Genomic DNA, 26,050 nt, shown 5'->3' with positions numbered 1-26,050 from the left:
TAAACATGAACAGATTCTGTAGTTTTTGGGGTTTCTTTTCCATAGAATATAATGTTTATGTTGAATAAGTTTGTTCAGTAAAAAAAAGCCAATTTTGTATGTGTATTTTTGGATATAGAATGCAACATTATTAACATATCGGTTCTATAACTAGATTAACTGCATGATTTAGGGGGGCACAGTGGCTTAGTGGTTAGCACGTTCGCCTCACACCTCCAGGGTTGGGGTTCGATTCCCACCTCCGCCTTGTGTGTGTGGAGTTTGCATGTTCTCCCCGTGCCTCGGGGGTTTCCTCCAGGTACTCCGGTTTCCTCCCCCGGTCCAAAGACATGCATGGTAGGTTGATTGGCATCTCTGGAAAATTGTCCGTAGTGTGTGATTGCGTGAGTGAATGAGAGTGTGTGTGTGTGCCCTGCGATGGGTTGGCACTCCGTCCAGGGTGTATCCTGCCTTGATGCCCGATGACGCCTGAGATAGGCACAGGCTCCCCGTGACCCGAGGTAGTTGGGATAAAATGAGTGAGTGAGTGAGAACTGCATGATTTATTAATAAGAAGAGTTCTGCTCTATTGTATCATTTCACTCAGACAGATATTAGACATTTGGGGAAAAATTGAGGATTTGGGGAAAAATTGAGGATTTCAAGGATGTTAAAAGGTTTCGTTTTACAAATCTTTTAAAGACATATGAAAACAAATGTCAGCAAAATCTCTAAAATATTGTGAAACCTGTTTTTGTAGGTTAAAATCATCATGCACTTTAGGCTTTCCTGTAAATCAAAATATTTAACTCAATAAACTGGAGAACTTTTGATCCTGGTTACAGCTCTGACAACAATCCTCATCATATCTGAGAGGTGTCTACTCTGCTTGAACCAAATCCCTTTCAGCCTCACTCACTTCCTACTGCAATCCCTGTATTTACTGCTGATCAGAGAAGACTGGCTTTTTCTAGATTTTCTTAAGGACTTGTCCTTGGCAGTGCAGCCATTAGTTTGCTCACTATTCAGAATGTAGACCTGATTTGTGTCTGCAGTTATAAAAAGCAGCATATAAATGATCTGAAACTGAATTTCTTTGGAATACAAAGTCCTTGCATGGTTTCCGTTCAAGTCCTGAGTGACCCCTGTACTATTCTTCCCTCTTGTAACATAACTGATTCAGATCATCAAGGGCTCGTTAATTAGCTAATGAGTTGAATCGGGGAAAGCATGCACTGCTATGACCATCTTGGAGCTGCTTTTGGCACCTTTGCCATGCCATCTGCTCTCCTCTATAACACAGGTCCATCTCTCATTAGCTTATCAAGCAGAAAGACACAAGCATGTTAGTCAACTAGAATATCTTTTCAAGACCATATTGCTGAATGTATTATGTCAGGTCTGAGATTAGACACTATATAGAAAATAATCATTTATTAAGACAATCATTTTTGTTGGTTATTCATTTAGAATTAAAAGCAGCTCCTTAAACCATACAGTAGACCATAACATGAATTGTATGAATAAGTGGTTAGTGGGTCACAATCATATTCATTCATTTGCATGAAGATATATATTATATAGAGACTAGTGATGAAGTTGAAGATAGTTGGACTACCACGAGCTACCAAACTCCCTTCAGTATGTCTTTCCACAGATACTACAAGTCTCGGAAATTGTATTAAAAGGATTGAACTGTATTAAAGATCCTGTGACCATGAAAGCCATAGCATCATCATCATCATCATCGTCATCGTCATTCAGTGATCCCTTGTGCCTTGTTAATGGAATGGAGTTAACCTGGAAGAGATCGTTCACATAAATGGATAAATGTAAGTTTCTCTCAGGGGACAAGTGGAAATCCCCTGGAACCATAAATATATACAGAATGAAGAATGGCTAATATTTAGTAAGAATTTTAAACAAAGCTTCTAGAACACAGGAGTGTAGGATTAGAGATTAGATTATAGGCTGCAAGTAATGTTTGGGTGCTGTGGAGTTAGGATACCGTTATGTACTCAGTGATGCAATACCATTAGAAAGAAAGCAACTCACAACAATGCAGTGACAGAGGGAAAGATGGATGTAATAGAATAGCTCAGTCATGTGCTGTGTTAATTATACGGCTAAACTGAACAGTACATGTCCTTTAAATACAAAATTGTGCGTAATTACTAATCCACCATAGACTGCCATTTTAAAAAGATTCTTAAATATAAATCCACAATAAATCAAATGAATCATCTAATTCATGACGTGCCACATGTAAAGGGATGTCAATAGACCTGAGATCTAATTTACTTTAGATTTAGTCGAAAGCATTAGTTTGTGTTTGATCATCTCTAATCTCTAAGAATCTCTAATTTGGCATTCTGACAGTGTGATTTAGTCATCATCAGGGAAAGATTTTCAAGTGTATACAGGCAAATTTAGCTAAGACCTTTAGACTAAATAAAAATGTGGAATTGAACCAGTCTAATAATCTGCATTAATGTTATGTTTCTACAAAACATACTGTAGGCATACCCCCAGACCCCCTAGAAATATTGAAGCACTGTTCTTATAGAGCCTTTGCTAAAGTAGTGATCAAACTCATGTTGGCTATATGTGGATAACAATTAGCCAAATATATCAGACCCATCCGATATGTTGATTTGTTTGGGCCTGGGTTACTGGTTTTCTCCAGACTCTCCAGTTTGCTCTTACTTTCCAAAAACACGCCGCTATGTGGGAGTGTATAAAATGTGTGTTTGTGTGTTTCATCAAAGTGTATTCAAATGTTTAATCATAGGGTTAAGATGACAAGTGGAGCCATACTGGTACGCAAAACATCCTCCGTAGCATGAGAACAAGTGTTTTTCCTTTCATTTGTCCTCAATCTGTATATATAATTAGGCATGTCTATAACTCTGCTGATCCTAGAACAGTGCATTAGCGTTCAGATCACTTCATCTAATTACTGCAATGCAATACACAGAAGAAAAATCAAAACCTGACCAGGATAAAACAGCTGCTAAAGATGAATGAATGAAAATACAGTTTTTATATCTTCTGTTGATTTTCTGAGATAGATAGATAGATAAATAAATAAATAAATAATCAATCAACACAATGTCTACAGCAATCTATCAGTGCACAGTCACTTCAGGGACCAGACATCTTACTAAATCAGCGCTTAGTTACCCTTTGGCAGATAACACAGCTTGCAAGTGCTTGTTTAGCCGGCTAGGATGCTTTCTATTCTTGTTTAATGAATTGGAACACACTTTTCTTGCTGTTTTTTTTTACTTCACCAGTTCACAGCACTTGTGTCCAAATTGCTTCTAGCTTACCTACAGGGTGTCGCAAAAATGGGAGGGCAAATTTTCCCTACATAAGGAGACCAATGCATCATCGTTCCTGTGAGAACTAAAGCTTCCTGCAGGTCCTAGAAGACATTTCTGACACACATACATTTCTGTCTGAAACTTGGTCTATCAGATCTTGCTTTGAATTCTACTTGTTTTTTATCTGCCAGTTCATACTGCATTTAAACACCAGCTTTAAATTTTTCTTCTTTGCTACGTAGGTCTCATTTAGAAAAAAAAAGCACGTCCTAACGATCAAATTAAAGTAAATTTAGTTCGAAATTTTACAGTTAGAGGAATGTCTAAACTTTTGCACATGCCAAAATTATATATTTTTTTCTTTTTGAGTTAATCAAAGAGAAAAGTAACAACAATAAACCATGTCATTTAGCCAAGGCTGCACAAACCTTTGCATACAACTGTAGTTTTCTAAGAAACCAGATTCTTCTTCTTCACAACAAAAATTGTTTACGTTTTAAAATCAGTTGATATGAAGTTTAATTCATAATAAGTATCTTACCGACCCTGCACTTTTAACAAATTGGTTAAAATATGTTAGTGTTCTTTTTGGTTGTTGTTATTTTTTGTAATTGACTGAAAAACACAAGACTCATTTCAAGCAACAAAAACAATCCAGTTTATATCTGCAAGTTTGGCATTAGCATCATGTTCTGTTCTGTTCTCAGTGTCCTGAACTAAAGCCAAATCCATTTCATTTACACTCTGAACTCAGACCTTAACCAAGGTCATCAATACATCATAAACCCGTTTGAGAAAAGTGGAAATGGAAACAAAACTGTGCTCTTAGTTCACCAAGTCTACATCACACTGCAGAAGTAACGCTTAAGCGACGATTAAAAATGTAATGACATCAATTTAGTGTAAAGAAATTACATCGTGTCAATGTCTCAAAAATGAGACATCAAAAATGTCTTACAGAAACACTCGTGTGGTACAGACAGTCTGGGGGAAATGAAATTAATTAACATGAATTAAATGCATCAAAAAAAATTCAGTCATCAAACAAAAAATCCAAAAAAGAAAAAAAAAATCCAAAAAAGAAAAAAAAAAAAAAAGAGGGGGAAATGTAAGTGCTACAGTAAAACTATTTATATTTTTTTTAAAATCCCCTGATTGATATACAAATGCAAATGCCAACAGCCCCTGCAGTATACAGAATACACCGATTATCTAACTGAAAATATGACTCGCGTGTCATCAATACTTAAAGGTGCAGTAGGGAACTTTGCCATACTTATCCCATATCCCGTTTTTTCAATTTATTCATATTTCTAGGCACAAAAAAAAAAAATAAAATAAAATCATACAATTTCAAATCCACATTTGAAAAAAAATCAACGATTCCCATATGAAACTGGGTCATTTCTTTGTTTGTCTCCGGTTTACATTTTTCCGGCCCAGAAATGAGCTTAAGCAGTCAAAGCTGATCTGCTCAGCTATTCCCAGGATTGTCAATGTTTGAAATGGAATTACGATCTTCTCACAGAAGAAAGCTTTAAAAATTAAACAAACAAACTACTCCTTTAACTCAACCTCAGAGTGAAATGTGTTCCAGCACCAGAAAGTAAACTGATTAGATCTAACTTACCCTCATTTAATACCAGATTAAACCTGTTTGATTTTCTGAATGTGTTCGTGGAAATTTGAGTGCTGTAGAGTTAATGTTACATGTACGACCACCTGTAATCCTGTTCAATTAGCAAAGCCAGGTAGAGATGCTTCTTAACAAATGCAGTAGATTTATTTTTTGTTAGCGATGCCACTGAAGTGCTTGTGTCTCGTCATTAGAACTAAAACAAATGCAAAAATCTGAAAGACTCAAACTAGCAAAAGAAACAATCCTATTAGTTGCAATGAAGCAGGAATCAACCTCAAACTCCAGAGTGAAAGGAAAAGACTTTTTATGGAATTTTTGTTTTGGTCCACCATCTTCTCCTGTCTGAAGTCTGAAGCCAATCCTGCCTCGTTTACTGCTGAGATGATCTTAGCCCTGCTTCTGCTTCTTGAGGTAACGTGCACGCTGAGACAGACCCATGTTCATGATGTACTTGCTGAGCAGTCGTGCAGGAAGTAGAGAAGTGGTCACCCAACCCTGCAGAAATAATAAAAAAAAAAAAAGTTAGCTTGAAATTCAAGGTTTGGGACTATTTCAGCTTTCTTGTACAGAAAATTCTTATCAAATTTGCATGGATGCTGCTGCTAGAAATGAAAAATATATATTAATAAATACAATAAAGTTTATTGTTAAAAAAAAAGTCTTGAAAACATGAAATATAAAAGCCCTGGTTCAGACATAAACATCAGTGGATATAAGAAAATACAGCAGTATTCTTGGTCGAACGTATTTTTGCTGAAAGGATGTACACACATTGTTCACTTTAACACATACTAACCTCCTTACAATCACAAGGCTATCGAGTTGTACAACCTGTACAGCAGCGTTCAGTCTACTGAGACAACACTACTACTGAAGTCTATTTCAAAAGACACAGAACTCGAGATGGTGAGCTTGTAAAAAGTTCTCAGGTTCTCACCATGATGGCATGGGGCAGGTAGCCGTTCGTTTGGCTCTGAAGGCCCACGGTGCTCAGCTGCGACGAGACGTAGCGCTCCGGAGTGGGAATGTCCATAGAAGCTCGCTTGATCTTACTCAGCTTGGTTGTCACGAAGAAGGGCAACACGCTCTAGATAGAAGTGAACATTATATACATTAATAACCAAAAAACATTTCCTCTGAATCTCCGTTTCCTGGGAGATTTTCCTGCTTTTAGTTCTTAGATTGATGAAAATCTCCAGCTATCATAAGACTGGCGAGGGGGAAAAACATCATGTGCTCAACTCTGAAAAGAATCTGATGATCATAGGGTCACAGGGCATCATAACAACTCAGAAGAAAGCGCCATCTACCCTCTTCTGCATCCTGATCTCAACGGACACACACGTTTACTGTAGCTAGTGTATGATCAGCTTTGACTGACAGGAACAGTAAGTCCCTCCCACACAGAAAGACATTTCTCTCTTCACACCTGTGTTTTCTCTTACCTGGATGATGATGCCCTTACTTCTGTACTCAGCATCCAGTCCACGAGAGAAGAAATCCACAAAAGCCTAAAGAAAAATAGAAAGCATTAACTGAAACAAATATTCAAAAGGATAGAATAAAAAAGGGGGAAAAGGCTGAGCAAATGGTTTCTTTCAATTGCTTAACAAAGTTTCCCACTCAAGCATTGTGAGGCTTAAACATTAAAATGTGTCAGAGAAAATGTAAGAAGGCTTTTTTCCTTTTAGCTCTGCAAAACAAGCTGAAGGAAATTAGTGCTCGTGTGACTCGGGAGCTCTGAGAGAGAACGTGAAAAAGAGAGACTTGAACAGAAGACACACAAAATCTTTAAAAGATGAGGGTGCTGTCTGTTATGGGTTATTTTTCTTTTTGTCCTTCGTTTATTTCCTTACTCCGTTCATCGACAGTAAATCCCAGTGTTCAGTGGACTTGAGGACTGCAGGGGACAAACTGCTGCTTTGTGTTGCTCTACGAGAGAGAGAGCATTTGTCCACAAAAAAGGCCAGTGGGGACAGCTTCAATGACATCACACGCTGCGTGTGTGTTGCTAAGATACACCGATGTAGGAGACGGTCTGCTCGGCTTTGACTGCTGCATGATTTTTCATACATTTCACTCAACAATCCGTAAATTCTTGCTTATTTCTCCAGTCACGTGACGTACAACACCGACGGCGTTTGAAGTCAACAGAAGCTTGATTTGAAGGCTACAGACTATTTTTGTGATCTCAGTGCACAGGCACATGAATCCATCGCATGAATACATTTGAATGAATCCATATTCAAGAGACATGTCTGCTTTTGTGGTGACCAATCAAATCTTTCCCCTGTAAGAACTGAGTGTTCACAGTGCAGCAGAGTGACTTTACATAATGACATATGATTAGACATAATTGACTGATTTTTAAATCGACTTGTTCTGTTGGAAATACCCAGCTGACTGACAACTTATAGCAAATTTGTCTTGTCTTAATTAGTCCAAAAAATGTATAAACGGAGAAAGCGTGGTTTAGTTTTGAGTAGAGCGAATGATTTACACCAGCCATGTGCGCAAAGAGTCTTTTCTGCTTGGCATGATTTTGTGATAAAACAATATAAAATAAAAGTTTAATGTGAGGCCCAAGCCAACAATTAAAACAACATTAAAAGCTAGCACTATTTTTAAATCTGAAAACATTCTCTCTTCCACATCCGTTTTTTTTTTTTTAAATCACTACATATTGCAGGACAATTAACACCAAAGAGTTCTTTGTGTTTCCACGCAGAATTTTCCACATTTTAAGACAAAATTTTACTTATGTACAAACACTGCGTCAGCTTTAAAATTCCCAAAAATTCCTATAAATGTCAAATATAGAATTTATTGAGTCATATGCTTGTCAATATAATAGTTATTTTCCCCCTTTGGTGTATTTAATACGATTATATTTTCACCTAATCTTTTCTTGGTTTTGAACTTGCTGTGGTTTGGTGTTTATATTTTACAAAATTAGGGCATTAGATATTTAAATCTAAAAAAATGAATAAATAAATGAAAATACAATTTTGTTTAAATTTGGGAAAAGCAGATGTGTTCAGAAATATCCTAAATATAAATTATACAATATACGATCTCTAATGAGCCTGTCAGAGGTGACGGTGGTGAGGAAAATCTCCCTGAGACGACATGAGGAAGGAACATTAAGAGGAACCAGACTCTACATTTACAGCATTTAGCAGACACCCTTATCCAGAGCGACTTATATTATTTTTATACAACTGAGCAATTGAGGGTTAAGGGCCTTGCTCAGGGGTCCAGCAATAGCAGCTTGGTGGACGTAGGAATCAAACTCACAACCTTGCGATTGGTAGACCAACACCTTAACCACTAGGCTACCACCTCCCGGTCAAAGGGAAACCCGTTGTCATCTGGGTGACATCTGATCAAGGGATTATAAATCATTTCCCTTCTATAACTATATGGTCAAAAAGTACAACTGCTCACTGATGAAGAAGTTCAAAAACAACACACTAAATCCACTGCAGTAAGACTCCATGCTTGGACTTGTCTGTGCACGTAAATGAATAAGAACAAGTGTAAAGTTTTCAATAAAGTGTCAGATGACCTTACAAACATTTCTATGCCAAAACTTTAAAAAAATTAAAAAATAAATCATCTGTGTGTTGATGAATATGAGGAGACTCTGACTGGAGGTCAGGTCTGAGCGCTTGTCTGGGGCACCGCCGTGTCGTGTCGTTCCAGTTTCCTCTGCTCTAACACACTTGGTTTAACTCAAAAATGACTTCTTAATTAATGGGATGAATTAAATAATTGAATTAGTTAAAAGTTGAAATTGAATTAAGTTTTGTATAGCACTGAGAGTGTAAAACGCTAAGCATTGAGCTGTGAGTCTGAAGGATTCTCCACGGCCTTCATGGTCAGTTAAGCTAGAGAGCGTTTCGGGAACGGAGCCTGGTGAGGCGGAGGTGCAAAGTACATTCGAAAAGGCTTCTTTTTTTTTTTTGCTACACCGTTCCACACAGAGTTTGGAAACATCTAACAACTATTCACACAGGTGTGTGTGAGACTGGAGCAGGAGAAGAAGCGAGGAAGTGAACTTGCCTTAGAAGATGAGTAGAGAGTGAGGAGAGGTACGGGGTACATGCCGCTCGCAGACGCAACGTTCAGGATGACTCCTTTAGACCTGGAATGAAACACGGCACATGGCAGAGATTTGTAGTCAGTGGGATTTTTATCACCATCAGCTCTCTGTTAAGTGCTCTTTTCTCTTTCCTAACAAATGGGCAGCACATAAATGGGTCAGGAAATTCTTTAATAACTAACTAAACTAACTCTTCTTTCTGTTCATTACTAAGTTTCTGACATCTTCAAAAGGTGCTCATGTTCTATATAGCAGGCTTTACCTTAGTACAGAGACCTAGTATTAATGGCTAAATCTAACCCCTGCTCACACACAGCAGCTCAGCACCCTCTTGTGGTAACAGCACAGACTAACAGCGAGTGAAATCCCCCTCAAATGTTTTTTTTTTAAAAAAAGGATAAAACTGCTGTGAGGCGATTCCATTTTTTTTTTTTTTTTTTTTAAAACGCAAGTCTCCAAAAGCCAAACCACACTTCATGCCTGTGTGGCCTAAAAGTAGCCAAGTGTGCATATCTTCTACTTTTCAATTATAATGAGATGATGGATTATGCTATTTCTGTCCTCTGTGTCAGCACACACTGAGCTGCTCAGCTTTTCTGCCAGGTATTGAACACTACAGTATTGTGCAAATAAAAAAAAATCAAATGTTCTACACTGTACTACAAAGTCGACGAAAACAATAAATAAAACCTTTCTGAGCTTGAATCTGATCTATAGGTGCGAGTCTGTACTTGTTCACACTTCACATATAACCCGGGGGTTATGGACAAAAGCAGAGGCTCTGATGCAATGGGAGGGAAAAGAGTAGAGTTAGATTAATAATCCGGTCTTGATTTTACCAATTCAAAGAGGTTTCTGAAAATAAATTGCAGAAAAAACCCCACAAATTTAAAAAATAAAAAAAAAAAACTCTCAAATCCTGTTGAGACTAAATAACTCACCTGTCAACCATCCTGGGCAGCACGAGCCGAGTCATCTGTAGTAAAGAGGTAGAGGAGATGAGAAATGAAGCATATACTGAAGAAGAAAACCTTGAGCTCAGCTACAGCACAACAGACTAGTCAGTGAACTATTCTGAGCAACAGGAAAGAATGGTTAGCTGAGTGCTTTAACAGTTCTAAGGAAAAGATTGGCACTAAAGGGTTGGCACTAAAGTGGCAGCAGAGAGTGAGGGGATGTAGCTCCGGTTGTGTTCCATGTCATGAAGATTCTGGACCTTCATTGAGATGAGGAAAAACCTGTGAGGCATCCTGAGGCATCTAGAGGCGTACCAGCTCCAGTTGGACTCTGCTTCATGAAGTATTCAGACATTCAAAGATGAGATACAAACTACATATGGTCTTTGAGGACAACAACCTCCTGATCAATACACAATTTCCAGGCTGTATATTTATAATCACACTCTCCAGTGTCACCTAAATGAGGAAGAGGTTCCCTTAGAGTCTGATTCTATCTCCAGGTTTCTTCCTTTTCCATCTAAGGGAGTTTTTCATTTCCACAGTCGTCTCAGTCACCTCAGACTTGCTCATTGGTGATAAAAACAACACATTTAAATACAAGTCTAATATTAATCTTGAACATTTGTATTATATTAATCTTTGTATAATATTACATTTCTTGTATTATGTTTTATATTTCTTATGTTCTGTAAAGCTGCTTTGAGACAGTGTCCATTGTTAAAGCGATACACAAATAAAAATGAATTGAACTGAATATAAAGTGTTATAACCCTAACTCTTTCTACACCACAGATCAAAATCAGGGATTTATGCACAGAGATATTATGTACACAGGTTTTATGTGCTCACTTGAATTACACTCATTAATACACTGTGGTTAGGATGTAGTCGAGGCAGTTGAGTCAGAGACATGAAGTTAGCTGAGACTGAAGTGTGTTGAGGCCAAGTTGAGATTGAGCCCAAATGAAGGCAGAATCAAGACTGAAAACCATCAAAAAAAGTTTTCTGAAACTGGCTTCATTATATATGGTGCTAATGATTAGCAGGAATTACATCTTCTGAAATTTTGTGCATTATTTTTATGAACTCAGTCGATTCACAACCATATTTAGTGAGACTAATGCCCAAGATTAAGACAAGCCTAAGTACAAACGGCAAAAAGGTTTGTGAAAATAGACTAGTGATGAAAATGTCCTGAGACTTGACTCGAGTCATACAGTCCTGGACCTCAGATCCACAACAACCCTAATCGACATACGGTGCTTGCTGAAGAGGGATGAAAAAACTATTTTACAATCAATACAAACTCCTTTATAAATACTACACAAGTTGTGAAGTGGTCTGAACATGTAACTGTGCAGCATCGCCAACACCAATGTGATTATGCCAAAACATTGTGAAGACGATTCAATTTATGTCTAGCGCTTTTAACAATTGAAAGTCTCAAAGCAGCTTTACAGAAGCGTAGAAACAGAATAACAATTGTAAAGTTTAAAATTAAATAACTATTTATCTCTAACATCTATCCCTAATGAGTAAGACTGAGGTGACGGTGGTGAGGAAAATCTCCCTGAGGTGATATGAAGAAGAAACCTTGAGAGGAACCAGACTCAGAAGGAAGCCTCAGTCTCATTTGGCTGATTAATGTAAATGTAAATAATGTCATTCCAAGAGCTCCTGAGGAACCAACAGGTCAGCGTAATCAAAACTTACAGAATATAAATCTTGAGTTAAATTAATTCCCTTCAACTGTATTTTCAGTCATTTGATTGATTATATTCTATTTTTTCTTGCATGATATTGTTCCACAAGACAATCCTGCAAAAATACTACTTTGATCAGAATCTAATTTAAGATGTTTGCTTCATGCAGCAGCAGGTCTTTAGTCCTGGTTCTGGACCAGATCACAGTAGAGAAGTGACACTCACCTGGCAGACTGAGGTCATGTTGATGTTGATGATGTTGTTGATGAACTGGAACAAGACACAGCCATTGGTATTTATTTAGAATCGATTTCAACAGTTTTATCCACAGATGCAGTTTCATTCACAACTATATCATTTTAATCATTAATAATTTAAAGAGGTCACTGTTTGATAGATATAAGCCCAAATCTGCTCCATTGATGTTGTCATCTTTTTAGATGTTGTCAGGAGGCATGTCCCCCATTTTAAGTTCTTAATACACCTGAAACATTAACTACAGTAAGAAAGTCTTGATGAAAGTGATGCAGGAAGCACACTGCCCCATGTTTGAGATGCTTGTGAAAGGCAGCTGAACATCAACCACTTTGCAGCATGTAGCAAGTGGTTGATGTTCAGCTGCCTTTCACAAGGAAAAAATAAATAAAAGCCTACGGCACAAGTCAAGCGTGACGGCCTCTCAGCTTGGTTTGGTTGAGGTTGTTGTTAATGACGCTGTCTTGCCCCAACAAAATCTACGGTCATGATCCGCTCCTGGGTTTCAACATCAATGAATCAGTTCAAATTCAGAATCACAAAATCCTAAAACTTCACTACTTACCTTATCCAGATTTGGTACGTTGAGAAAAAACTCGGGGTAAGAGTAGGATACTCCGACATTGTTAACTGTGAAGGAAAAATTATACGGACTGAATTTAAGACAAACAAAAAACAAAAAACAAAAAAAAAAAAAAAAAAACAGATCAGACTGACGAGAGCGTTTCACATCCAGCAGGAGGCAGCAAACACTAGCATATGGCAGCTAGTGTTCATTAAAGAAACACTCCTACTGTACTCAAAATATCCACTAGTTTAGAAAAAGAGACACCAGTTACACAGTCCATGCCTAGAACATTTTGTTCCAAAAGGCCCAAGTGACACTACAGGTACATGATAACAGCCGCTGAAATACACAAGCTTCACACTGATTGGATGCTTGGGAAAATGCAATCACAAAAACACACACAAACACACAACCTACCCAAGATCCCAATCTCAAGTCCAGCTAGTCCAGATTCAATCTTGGGATAGATATCCACTGATCCGAAGTCTGCAGAGATGGTTTTAGTTTCAACGTTGTACATGCTCTCTGAAAAAGAACAGAGTTAACAATAAGTGTTAAGTAAAAAAATGAAAAGAGAAAAGTTTTTACTAGAAATACAACAACATGAAATGAGAGGTGCTTTTATTTCAGCGATAACGGGACGTCGGTGAAGGACGGGCGAGGACAAAGCCGCAGGGTTTATTATCGACTGTACAGACAAATACAAGGAATTCACTGTGCTACAATCATCCATGTAAGTTACAGGAATGTTTCCAGGCCAGTCGACTAAAATATCCCCAAAGGATGATATTGAAATTTTTTACAGGAGTGCATGAGTGGACACAGGAAGTGAGCTGAGCTTTTGCATTGCTGCTTTTTTCTGTTAGCCTTTATGAAAGGCGGATAATAAGTAAACTGTGGAACAAATTGAAAAAGTTCAAAACTTTAAGCTGCAGACAAAAAAAATGCAAGAGGCAAAAAGTGATTAAAAAAAAAATTTGAATGATAAACAAAGATTAAATGTAAAAAATAAATAAATAGATAGATAGATAGATAGATAGATAGATAGATAGATAGATAGATAGATAGATAGATAGATAGATAGATAGATAGATAGATAGATAGATAGATAGATAGATAGCAAAAGAAATATATAGGGCAAGATAGAGGGAGAGAATGAGAGAAAAAAGAAAGAAACTGACAAGAATGTAATAGAAATAGAAGAGGGACAGAGGGAGAGAGGGACAGAGAAAGGGCATGACAGAGGGAGAGAAATCAAGAAAGAAGAAATAGGGAAAAAACGGGAGGGGCAACAAAACAAGTGAAAGGAGAATAAAATCAAGAGTGAAAGAAAAGGATGGAGGAGAGAGAAAGCTAGAGACTAGGAGACTGAAAGAGAAAAAATATGGCTTTAGAGGAGAGAAAGAAAGGAAAGATGAAAGAGATGCATTAGGAGAGATGCTGTGTGTGAAAGAGAGAATGACAGCGAGGAGAAACAAGGCTCCATTCACTCCGTTCGTCTCTGCTCTCTCTCGCAGGCTCGTCCCTGTAGACGCTGTCCTGCTTCATTGAAAAAGATGTGCAGGAGCAGGTGAACTGGAGCGTCTCAGCACACAGGCAATTAAAAACATGACGGGGAAAAAAAAACTAACGCTAGAAATGTGCATGATATGTAGATGGTGTGTGATATGTTCTGTTCTTAAATGAAAAAAGATCACGAGCAGCTAAAAGTGATACTGTGACGTTAACCTGCACTACTTCCTCATATTACAGCACTAATAACTAACCACACACTGCTGTATCCTACAACACAGGATCTTTCATCTTTAGCTCTATAACACGGAACAAACTAAACGTCGCTACGTGAAATGAATCCAGTGAAAATGTTCACAGCAGCTTTTGCTACTGATGGGTGAGAAGAAGAAAAAAATAAAAATAAAAAAAAAATAAAAAAATACATGTCCATTTGTTCTGGTGCCCCTACATGACGTATCCCAGGATGCACCTCCATCTGCGATTGTCCCTCAGTGTTGCAGCAGCCAGGCAACTTGGCTGGCACAGAGCCTGTCTTTCAGCGCGACACTAAAAATAGCCTGCTTCATTAACATCCAAACTCATTCAGCAGAGGGAGACACTCAGAGCCTCGCAAGTAGGAACAGCACTTTCCCTCCATCACAATTCTCTCGCTCATGCACACACACACGCTTTTGCACGCACGCGCTTACTCGCGCACTCACTCGCGCAGACACTCTCACCCAAGCACGCACGTCTCACTCTGTTTTCTCCTCAGCTACAATTGTGGAGTTGCTCAGGTGCGCAACTGAGGACCAATTTTTTTTCTGGAATTTTACGTTAGGGTCAAATAATCCAGAAGCAGATTTTCTACTTTTATGCTGATAGACGGCTAATCACGTCTCTGTGAAAGGGTCTCCATAACTAGCCCATGGTTATCTGAAATTAGTCTGCTAAAAGCTTTACTGAAAAATCAGATGTTATTTTATTAGGTTCCTCTCTATATACAAGCGGTTTCTTAGAAAACCTGCACTAGCCAGCTGCTTATTCAATCGCTGTCAAGTTACATATTAAGAATTCCTGGAAACTCAAATCCTCCATTCGTCCCAGACGAGCCATGGGAAATTGAAAAATGTTACTGTAATTAACTACGCACGGGTCAAAACGCGAAACCAAAGCAAAAACAGCTAAATGGGGAAATATAGGTTTAGATTCATGCTGTTTAATGGAGACATATTTTTCAAAGGCAGGCTACAGAGTAATAAGACTTAATGGCTATTCATTTACCGTATAATAACATCAATAATGATAATTATTTAATGGCGTATACCTCACCAGACACTTTATTATGAAAACCTGTACACCTGCTTATTGATGCAGTTGCCCGATCAGCCAATCAGGTAGCTGCAGCGCAACGCATAAAATTCATGCAGATACAAGTCAATTCAAATTTATTTGTATAGCGCTTTTAACAATGTTCATCGTCTCAAAGCAACTTTACAGAACATAAGAAATGTTGCAAAAAGTAGAAAAATGTTAACATTATACAAAGCTTTATACAAAGATTCAAGATTAATATTAGACTTAAATTTAAATGTGTTTGTATTTATCCCTAATGAGCAAGCCTGAGGTGACTGAGACGACTGTGCTGAGGAAAAACCCCCTTAGATTTAAGAGGAAGAAACTCTGACACAATAGGGAACCTCATCCTCATTTGGGTGACACTGGATTGGGTGTGATTATGAACTGTTATGAACACCGGACAGTGTTACTATGAATAATGTCCTTTCTACAACCGTATACACTCCGGCGAGTGTTTATTGATTAGGAGGTTTTTGTCCTCAGAGACCACGTGGAGTTGGTAACTTCTCTTTGAAGGACTCTCTGACTGTTCACTGTCGCATGGTGGCATGTCGATTACTGGTTTGAGTATTTCAGAAAGTGATGATCTCCTGAGATTTTCAAGCACATCAGTCTACAGCGTTAACTCAAACAATAAAACACTGAGTAAGCAGCAGGTCTTTATAACCGTAGTGAAAATCAGAATGCACAACGCACTAAATCTTATGGTGGATGGGATACAGCAGCAGAAGTCTACATCGAGTCGCATTCCTGTCGGCTGAGAACAGCGATCTGCGGTCGGCGCAAGATCCGACACCAAAACATTTCAATTTCTTCATGTTTTATCGATCTTCTGAATCAGTCCAGCTTTCGTGGACCTCTGTCCACGGTTCCATGGTCTCAGTCAAACTCTGCTTGGGTCAGTTTACAGAGCCACATCGAATTTTCTGGGATCAGACCGAGATCTGATAAAGATGTTCTGATGTTTGATGTGAAGCTCTTGACTTCCACGTGATTTAAAACTTTGCCACGTGAGCAGCTCGATAAATAACTGCATGAATATACGGATGTACAGGTGTTCCTGATAAACTGGCCTGTGTGTTTTATAGTATAATTATAATATATCAGGATTTGAGAGTAGGCCAATTTTTTGGTAATCTTGTGTGAAAGCGAAAAGGAAGGTAAAGGAAGATAAAGAGGTTCTAGTGCACACTCCAAGATCTGTCCAAAAATCTGGGAAAAGTGTCTGGGAAAAAATGTGAATAACAGCAAAAACGTAACAGCAGAAACACGCCAGGAAGGTACATACCAATGGATTTAGACACTTCATCCAGCTTCTCCTGAGTCCGGCTGATGAGGACGATGGCAAAGCCTCGGCGTGCAAGCTGAGAGGTGGAGAGGGGGGGGGGGGGGGGTAAATAAAAAATAAATAATAAAATAAATAAATAAACACACACAAACAGCCATTATAGCGTATTATCGTGTTTACAGGATTGGTGGAAAAATCTAAAAGTATCCAGTTATCCGTTGTGTGTAAGCCTGGTAGTAATAAGTCAATCCAATCATCCAGACAAATAAATATACACAAAATTAAATAACATTTTATTACATGGAGAAATAAAATATGCTAAGTATAAGATTATAAATGATTTAACTACTTGGAATACACACATTAGCGTATTCTGTGATGCAAGACTGAATCTATTCATTCATCAGCGATCATTTGAGGACTTCAGGAAGGATCAGGCAGGAGTTAGCGTTAGGTCTGTGCTCAGGAGCTCTTGGTTACACAATTCCACTCGACTATAAACCATTGTAGAAAGGACATTATTAACATTTACATTATTTCCTGACCAGTGTCACTCAAATGACGATGGGTTTCCTTCTGAGCCTGGTTCATCTCAAAGTTTCTTCCTCATATCATCTCAGGGAGGTTTTCCTCACCACAGGTGCCTCCTAGCTTTGTTAATAGTTAGGAATATGCAGTAACAATTTTAAACTTTTAAACTTCTAGAATTATTTAAAGCTGCTTCGAGACAAGGTGTATTGTGAAAAGCGCTTTACAAATAAATTTAATTGAACTGTATCTGTTGTATATGTTATGGATGGTTAAAGCAGGCGGCAAATAAACAGCGATGTGGAAAGTGTGTATGCTTTTTACTGGTACGTGTTTTAGAACGTGTTTCAGTCCTCCGCTCATCTCTCACTAAGACCTCTCTACTGATGACTCATAGTGATTTCTGTAAAGGAAGACCAAAAAAAATAAAAAATAAAACACACTGGAATCTTACCTCCTCCGCGTAGGCTTTTCCGATTCCATCGGTGGCCCCGGTTACGACTAGGAGTTGAGAAACGGAAGGAAAGGTTAGAAAAATGATACATTAACTACTTAGAGCATGAGACAGAACTAGCATCAGCATGGCAAATCCACTACAGTGGCATGGTTTCCTTTGGTAATGCCATTATAAAAGACATTTAGTGTGATGGAGACAATATTACGTCTATAGAGTGCGCACCCCTGCATGTACACGTGACCCTAATGACACTTCGTAGTGCTTCATGGATCTGGGAAGGGAATTGAACTTGGCTTGGGAGAATTACATGCTAACAACAGGACAGTGAGTGTGCGAGTTCCTGGGCCGTTCTTGCTCAGTCGTCCTTGCTTTACCAAGACAACAGTGGCTATTTTAAGCCATTTGCTTCATCACCCCCCCTCTCACAGCTCACCTCTTTGTAAAAATAGCTGGAAGCGAGGCATGTAAGGGGACAGGCTGAAGATGCACTGCATGTATAGGAAGAGCAAGAAAAGCGCAGATTCATGACTGGCCTCGCCCTGTCGCCTCGGCATGGAGGGCACAGCCCTAGCGTCACCCTCCTTGACCTTGGCATGGCTCGTGTCAAAGGAGGTAGAGTTAAAGATTCACGTGAGCGCTCTGCTTCCGCTGGAGTAGCAGAGGACAGAGTGTGGAAAAGGAGGGAGGGAGGGCGGGAGGGATGACGAACAACAAGACAGCACAAGGGTGGGGTGAGTGGGGACTGATGCTGGGGGCAGCTAAAAATAGAAAGAGTGAAAGGCAAGCAGCAAGTGGAGAGTACAGTCGAGAAGGGTGGTGACACAGCTAGAGGCGAGGGAAATTTCTGTATGCTTTCAGTAGTTTTTTAGTACAGAAGAGAAAAAAAAAAAAAATCCACGTGCTTCTTCTGACGAGGCCAAGATGCCGAGGAAACATCATTGTCGAATCGCTTTGGTTAGAAATTTATTGAATAAAACTCATGACGAATATTCATGTCAGTGCATGACATCATGTTCACCTGATCATTGACAGAGTGCTGTCATAACTCATTATTCTGATCGAGGTGGATTTTAGACACAGGCCTGCTGCATCTCCACCCGCACCCAAACCCACAAACTAACAGCTTTAGCCTTCGAGCTTGATCAGCACTAAATCATGTGAAATCATACAAAAACTGATCAGCTCCTTGTACAACAGTTTCTATTTTAAGGTCATATTAGACTGGCTCACTTTTATTTTCCCCAGTCACGGCAATACAAATAGAAGTATGGTGTAATAGTAGGTCCATAGACTGTTTAGAGGATCGCAGTTAAAGAGACCCTGATTCGCCACTGAAGCAGGAAATGCACTGATGCAATCTAGCACAGCTGAAGGTAAAGACAATCAAAAATTATTGACTGAAACCAAATCAATATCAGGTAAGTGAAATCTTTCTGTTCTTCCTCTTCAAGTAGAAAAAAAAAAAAAAAAAAAAAGTCTTTTTGTTTTTTATTTGAGAAATCAAGTCAACTCCAGCACGATCTCTAAAGAGTGAGGACGCCCCCTCTCAGCGCACACTGCTGATGTTACTGATGCTGCTGCTGCTGCTGCCGCAAAATAGTCTGAGGGCTAAAAAAAGAACAGGAGATTAAAAATACCAGGCAGGCACTGCAGCCTCGTCTGGAACAGCTGCAGCGCTTGAATACCAACGAGGCTCAGCATCACATCACCCGCTGCACATCTCCCTCTTATGGTTGTGCACAGAAAGCAGGCTACAGATGCAGCCTGGATCTCACCTCCTGCATCGGCTGCACGCCGGTATCCGGCTGCGTCTGCACGGGCTTTGTTGCCACTGCAGTAACGCATGCTGTGCATACTGACTGACAGGGACCATGAAGACGAATGAAGCTGTGCCAGGCGAGGCAACAGCACTGTGTATTCACTACTCACACAATACCATTCACCAAGAAATGCAAGAGTGAATGAATCTATTTTTGCAGCCAATGCCCTTACTGTCCACTGATGCATGAATTATTCCAGCTCATTCCACAAAGGATAGTGCTGTGACAAATATAGCCTCATCGCCAGGGTAAAAGAAAGAAGAGTGGGGGAGAAGAGAGAGAGAAAAAAAGAAAAAAATGAAAAAGAAACACTCTACGTGTGCCATCCACGTGGATTTCGTTTTCTTCTCTGACACGCTCCTCCCCTCTCTAACTCCTAACAAAAACTTTAAAGGGGGGGGATCCTTCGCTGTCCCTGTATGTATGCTGCGTTATGTAATAGAGGGAGCTCTTCATTGGATGCCGCGATCGAGGCTTCAAAGGGTCCCCTGGGCCGTGGCTCACACTAACATTCTGCTTTAAATAGCATGGGATGCCACGTGCCTCGCTCAGCGGCTTTATTCGCTTCACATCGACAGTGATCTTCAAAAGCAGGGGGTTTAAAATTGGCTGCTCTAAAAATAGTGTGCAATGCATTCAAGTTTTCCCCGGAGGCGAGGTATTTTCAGAAAAGGGGGGACAGAACCGTGTGAATGCCTCCTAAGCTGCATCAGTTCCTAAAGAGCCATCAATGAAGCATTCATAAGATTTTGCAATGGAACCTCGTAATGAACAGAAAATGAATGCGTGCTGTTGAAAAATGAAAATGAAAGAATGAAGATCCGTTTTGAAAAATAAATTGTCAATAGAAAATGCACAGAAGGTCTCAATGAAAGGGCATTATGAGAAAATAGAGTTAAAACTCAACAATCTGCAGCCCATTCAGATCTAAAATAAGCAAACTACGGTGTACCACAAGGATCGGTCTTGGTATCCTTTATATTTTCGCTGTATATTAACTTTTAATTAATCTTCAAATCTTAAAAACTCACACATGCTTGGCTTAAATATGTGAAGTGTGTATGAGCAACAAGATGGTCAACTTCAGAGGTTTATTAATCAGAGACAGTCTCCCTGGTTCTGTGTCAGTTTCCTCCAGGTTCTTGGTTTCGACCTGATAGCATGCTGTTAAAATGGTTGCGTGAGCATGGTGTCATGTAATGGAGTAGCATCCTCTTCTATCCAGGGTGAACTTCCACCAATACTCCAAAAAACAGACTCAAGATCCACCACCAACACCTTAACCAGATTGATTACTGAAGATAAATCCATGAATAAAAAGATAAGAAAATTGATGCCGTCTCCAATCTAATATATGTGATCCCTTATGACTTAACAGACACTAGACACTTGGTGGTTGGGACAACATAAATTCCCACTAATCTTTTACTCCAACAGCTGAGGCCTATGAGGGCTTGGGTTAAGGTTGTGCAGTTTGCGTCTAATAAATAAGGCTTCTAACGGCAGTACTGAAAGCAATGAGGAGAGCAAAAGCCAACGAGCAGGGAGCGAGTGTGAGTATTCATGCAGGGACAGCGGGAGAGAAGCATATCGTTGTTTTACAACTGGGAGGAGAGACAGAGAATAAAGCAGCTTGACTGAATGGGACGATATGCGTGAACAGGAGCTGGGGCACGTGGCAACAACGGTGAACATCACAAGAGGAAAGGAGCGATAAAAAAAAAAAAAACACAAGAATCCATGTGGCCAATCAGAGCACTGCCTTCAATCAACCAATTATAGCCTGCAATTTCAGATGCCTTCATTCACAAAAGTGGGAACAGGAACCGAAAAGGGAATTCACACATCGAGGGAACTTGTCAGGAAAGCACTAAAATAGCTGTCTGTTTTCGTGGGGTTTTTTTGGTAAGTGTGTGAACCCTCTGCTCGCTTATTGCCTTTCAAACCTACAATGAAACGGTCTGTATACAGTATAAGTACAGGCAAGTGTTAATACAGCAAGATAATAAGGCATACACAGGTCAGCAAGACAATAGTGTATAATGTCATAACCTGAGCAAATTTCATTTTTTAATTTTTCTACATGATCTTGTCTCTTTAAGATTAAGGATGTGTTATTATGAGCAGTAGTGGCTCAAATGTTAAGGCTTTGTGTTCAAATCCAAGCTGCCATAGTTGGGCTCTTAAACAGGGCCCTTAACCCTCTTTGCTGCAGGGAGGATGCATCAACTTCCTAACAAGCTGAAATATGTAAAGAAATATATATTTCACTGTGCTGTAATGTACATGTGACAAGGAAAGGTTTCTTCTACTTCAGTATAACTGCTACTAAAGCACAAATAAAATACATCATCATATAACATCAGACTGTTTTACAAACAACTATTGTATGTGCCATGTCCACTATGTAGTTTTTGTTTGTTTAGCCACCAGCTCCTCTGTGCCTTCAGCCATGTTGCCACACAAAATAAGTTAGAAACGCAAGCTAAGGAGCATGATTATGATTGGTTAGTTCGGTTTTTCTGTCAGGGAGAACGCAAACTAAACTAGTGAATGAAGTCTGCTTTATTAAACATGTTGGGTTCCCCGCCTGAACACTTTCAACACAACTGAAAGGCCACTTACAGCCACTGGACAAACAGATTATGGAAACATTTTAATCGTTAATCTGAAATCATTGCATCACCCAACATCTACTAGAACGTGGTATCAGGTACTGGTAGAAGAGCGTTCTATTACTATTACTCATGTTCCAGCAGATTCCAGTCTATCTCAGGCAAGTCTTTGTGCAAACCTCAGGTACGGCACAGATACAGTTCTCAAAGTGGCAGCTTTGAATTTTTTTTTCTACAGTGATAGAAATCACAACTCGATATAAATAAGTATTTAAAACAACTCTTCATGAGAGTACACTTATAAATAATGTGTACCTAATATCTGAAATGTAATTGTGTGTAAAATAAATCTATGCTAAGAAAGTCTATGATTTTTTGTTTCACACACACACAAAAAAAAAATGGGGCAATAAATTGTACAAATCACTCACAGTACAATCTGCGTGCTAATTAAACTCATGCAAATATTATAATAATTCTAAAGGTGGAGGCGGGAATCGAACCCCGACCCTGGAGGTGTGAGGCAAACGTGCTAACCACTAAGCCACCGTGCCCCCCACTAATCATTCATTCATTCATTTATTTTCAGTAACAGTGTTATCCTGGTCAATGTTGTGGTGGATCCAGACCAAAGAGCACAGGGTATGAGGTGGAAACTAACCTGGGTGGAACTCCAGTTCATCACAGGACACCATACACAGACTCATTCAGGTCAAGGGGCAATTTTCTTACCCACCAGCATGCATTTAGGAGATGGGAGAACCAGAAGAAACCCACATGGACACGGAGAGAACAGTCCACACGTATCTCACAATACCATTACGTTCATTTCTGACAAATTGTTCTTAAGTAGGAATTGATTGATATCATGTGTTTTCTTTTCATACAACCCTCTTATCTCAACCCTCATCTCTGAACAAAATTAAATTGCTTTCTACAAAAAAAAAAAAAAAGAATTCACGTGATGCTGAATGAAATTTATCTAATATAATAAAGAGGAAAGGACAAAAAATAATAATTCGCCTTCCCGATTGAAATCTTTAAAACCCAATAATCATATCTGGAGTGAACCTCGGTCAACCTGCCAATGATTCAGATTAGCTAAAGACTGAAGGAAACAGGTGATCTTTTAAAAATATTATATGGTGTATTATATATAATACAAGTGTAGTATTATTCTAGCAGTCAGCAAGGTCATGTTCGAGTATCTGATCTATTTTAGTTTCAAATCACAATCACAATATAAAGACATATTCAAAACAACTCCTTGTGAGATTGCACGTATAAATAACGTGTACCTAATATTTAAAACGTGTAATTAGGTGTGTAAAATAAATCTATGCTAAGGAAGTCTATGATTTATGACGGGGCAAAAGATTCAAGTTAAGTGTCTGATCTATTTTAGCTCGAATAACTACACCGGTGTCTGTTTTGCTTATACAAGCACCTCAATGTTGAGGTGTCTGACAATATGATTTGACAGCAGACAATAAAAGCTACATGAGCTTTTATTAATAAAATAGCATTAATAATGAAGGTAGGTGAGCTTTTATTAATAAAATAGCATTAATAATGAAGGTACGTGAGCTTTTATTAATGAAACAGCATTAATCATCATTCCAGGTGAGTTGTGAGTTGACCATAAAGTGGACTTTTGAACTTCCAGATAAGGCTGAACTATGGTGTGGTGTTAAAAACCTGTCTTGTGTAATTTTAACAACAATTCAGATTTTATCTATATTCAATGTCCAAGTAGAGATAGAGACAGAGCTATTTATTTATTCATTAACCATTGAACCATTTGATTCTCATTTCTTCCAATAAACACAATATTCTCTTGAACACCTTTTTATTATATTTATACCAACTTTAACGCTTAACATAGTCAAGATAAGGTGTAAGATGGAAATGTTTAATTTTGTTTGTTGACAGTAAAGCAGAGTTACTCAGAGCTTAAGGAGAGCATAAATAAAAGCTGATACTACCTGGGTGTTGTGTATTAATACACCTGTTTACTTACCTGCCCATTTCCCGAGTTTGGGGGCTTTTATTAGCTCCCCATTGCCCAGGAACCACACTCGAAGGCCGGTAAGGAGTCTAAACAGAGTGCACACGGACACCCAGGTCAAAGTAACTGCCCCTACCCAAAACAAGGGCAATTGAATCTTCTTCAGAACATCCGCAGCCTCCATGACAACAGCCTGTCTGTGTTCAGCTCTACTTTTTAAGCTAATCTCTGTTCACCACGCAATAAAACTAGCAAGCTTTCTGTTTAACGGTGAGGCTGAATCCTAAATACCTCACTACTTCCTGTATATGTGAACTATATTAGTCTAGGAAAGCACTGGTATTTGTTCCCTACGTAGTGCACTACATAGTTTATAGGAATTTGTTTGGAATTCGACACTTTACCGAGGTTGACTTCCGCATTAGCAACCGTTTCTGTGTGGCGTGTGCTGATCTCGAGCTCTGATTGGGTCCTGGTTATGTCAATCAAGATTTAGAGGCGGGTCTGGACTGGAAAGCCTTGGCTTGAAAATTACATTCAGGTTTAAGAAGCAAATCAATTAATTATATAAATGATTAAAAAATAATAATAATAATAATAATAATGCTATATGAGGCATTAAAACAGTGACTAGACAGATAGATGTTAGAATATAACTAATCTACAGTGTGCAATTGATTCAGTATAAAATTCAGTATCTTGATTCAGTATTTCAGTATCTTGAAATATATATATATATATATATATATATATATATATATATATATATATATATATATATATATATATATATTTTTTTTTTACTAGTTCTATTATTATTTGTTATCTTTAGACCATATAGCATTTGATAGCTCACAAAAGCCAAGTGTCATATATTTTATTTTTGAAAGTATTTACAGCAATCTCATTACACATGATAATCACAGTATGGAGGAAAAAAACAAGCACCGAAAGCACAATGAGTTTTATTTTATTGATTAAAACATATATATATATATTATATTTTATATATATATATATATATATATATATATATATATATATATATAAAGTATGGATTTACAGATGGAGAATTTACATTAAGTGCACACACACGTGTTTATTGTCACTGTGTGGATTGTAAATGAAATTATAAGTTGATCGGTCACACACAATCAGTCTGTTGTCAAGTCAAGATAAGAAGCTTTTATTGTCATTTCAACCCTATATAGCTGTTGCAGTACACAGTGACATGAGACAACTTTTCTCCACGACCATGGGTGCTACATAGAACAAAGACAGAGCTAAGGACTTAGTAAGTAGTCCTAGATACATAAAGTGCATCTGTGCAACCTGGTGCAAATGGTGCAGGACAAGATAAACAAGACAGTACACAAAAGACAATACACAGCGCCGACCAGTGTAAATACTTAACGTTAAAACAATATTACGTGTGCAGAAATACTGGAATGAACACATTAGTATTATAGCAGCAGTTACATAAGGTAATGTAAAGTACTGTGCTAAACAGCAAACATCTGAAATGTGACATTTTGCAAAGAGCTAAAACAGTGTGCAAAACAGCATGTAAACAGTTTGATGTGTGTGTGTTGTGCTCAGTACAGTTCAGTTCAGTTATTGAGGAGTCTGATGGCTTGTGGAAAGAAACTGTTACACATTCTGGTCGTGAGGGCCCGAATGCTTTGGTACCTTTTTCCAGACGGCAGGAGGGTGAAGAGTGTGTGTTGCTGTTACATACAATAAGTATGTTGCTCTAGGAATATAATAACCGCTACGGAAAATATGTAAAGGTTGTAGTGTGTAGAGTAAATGCTGTAGAATGCAGAACTGGCTATGTAGCTCTTACGTCTTACTTCTTTGTTTTACATCTTACACGTTGGTTTTAATACATATTTGTCATCACGCCTATAGAAACAGGATGTAGACATGCACAATACACATCTTGCT

At 38.5% G+C, this 26,050-nt stretch overlaps 1 protein-coding gene across 1 annotated transcript; it reads right to left on the bottom strand.

Moving 5' to 3' along the window:
* Window positions 1-3,939: 3,939 nt before the first annotated feature.
* Window positions 3,940-24,470, bottom strand: hsd17b12b (hydroxysteroid (17-beta) dehydrogenase 12b). Its single transcript, XM_060859130.1, has 11 exons — window positions 24,116-24,470; window positions 17,658-17,704; window positions 16,676-16,751; window positions 12,952-13,059; window positions 12,532-12,596; window positions 11,937-11,981; window positions 9,991-10,025; window positions 9,010-9,091; window positions 6,390-6,455; window positions 5,882-6,031; window positions 3,940-5,439 (listed from the first exon to the last, which is right to left on the bottom strand). Exons 1-11 carry the CDS (start codon window positions 24,285-24,287, stop codon window positions 5,332-5,334), a joined length of 954 nt encoding a protein of 317 aa, XP_060715113.1. The 5' UTR covers window positions 24,288-24,470; the 3' UTR covers window positions 3,940-5,331.
* Window positions 24,471-26,050: the final 1,580 nt, after the last annotated feature.

Source organism: Tachysurus vachellii, chromosome 23 (genome assembly GCF_030014155.1).
Source record: "Tachysurus vachellii isolate PV-2020 chromosome 23, HZAU_Pvac_v1, whole genome shotgun sequence".
NCBI lineage: Eukaryota > Metazoa > Chordata > Actinopteri > Siluriformes > Bagridae > Tachysurus > Tachysurus vachellii.
This window is presented reverse-complemented; position numbering and strand designations above follow the sequence as displayed.

What these genes read in the sequence shown, in the direction of transcription:
- hsd17b12b (XM_060859130.1), bottom strand. Translation starts at nt 24,287, where the DNA reads ATGGAGGCTGCGGATGTTCTGAAGAAGATTCAATTGCCCTTGTTTTGG. An exon ending in ACGTACCAAATCTGGATAAG is followed by an intron (nt 11,982 to 12,531) that starts GTAAGTAGTGAA and finishes GTCTTGTTCCAG; the next exon opens with TTCATCAACAACATCATCAA. An exon ending in ACCTGCCCCATGCCATCATG is followed by an intron (nt 5,440 to 5,881) that starts GTGAGAACCTGA and finishes TTATTTCTGCAG; the next exon opens with GGTTGGGTGACCACTTCTCT.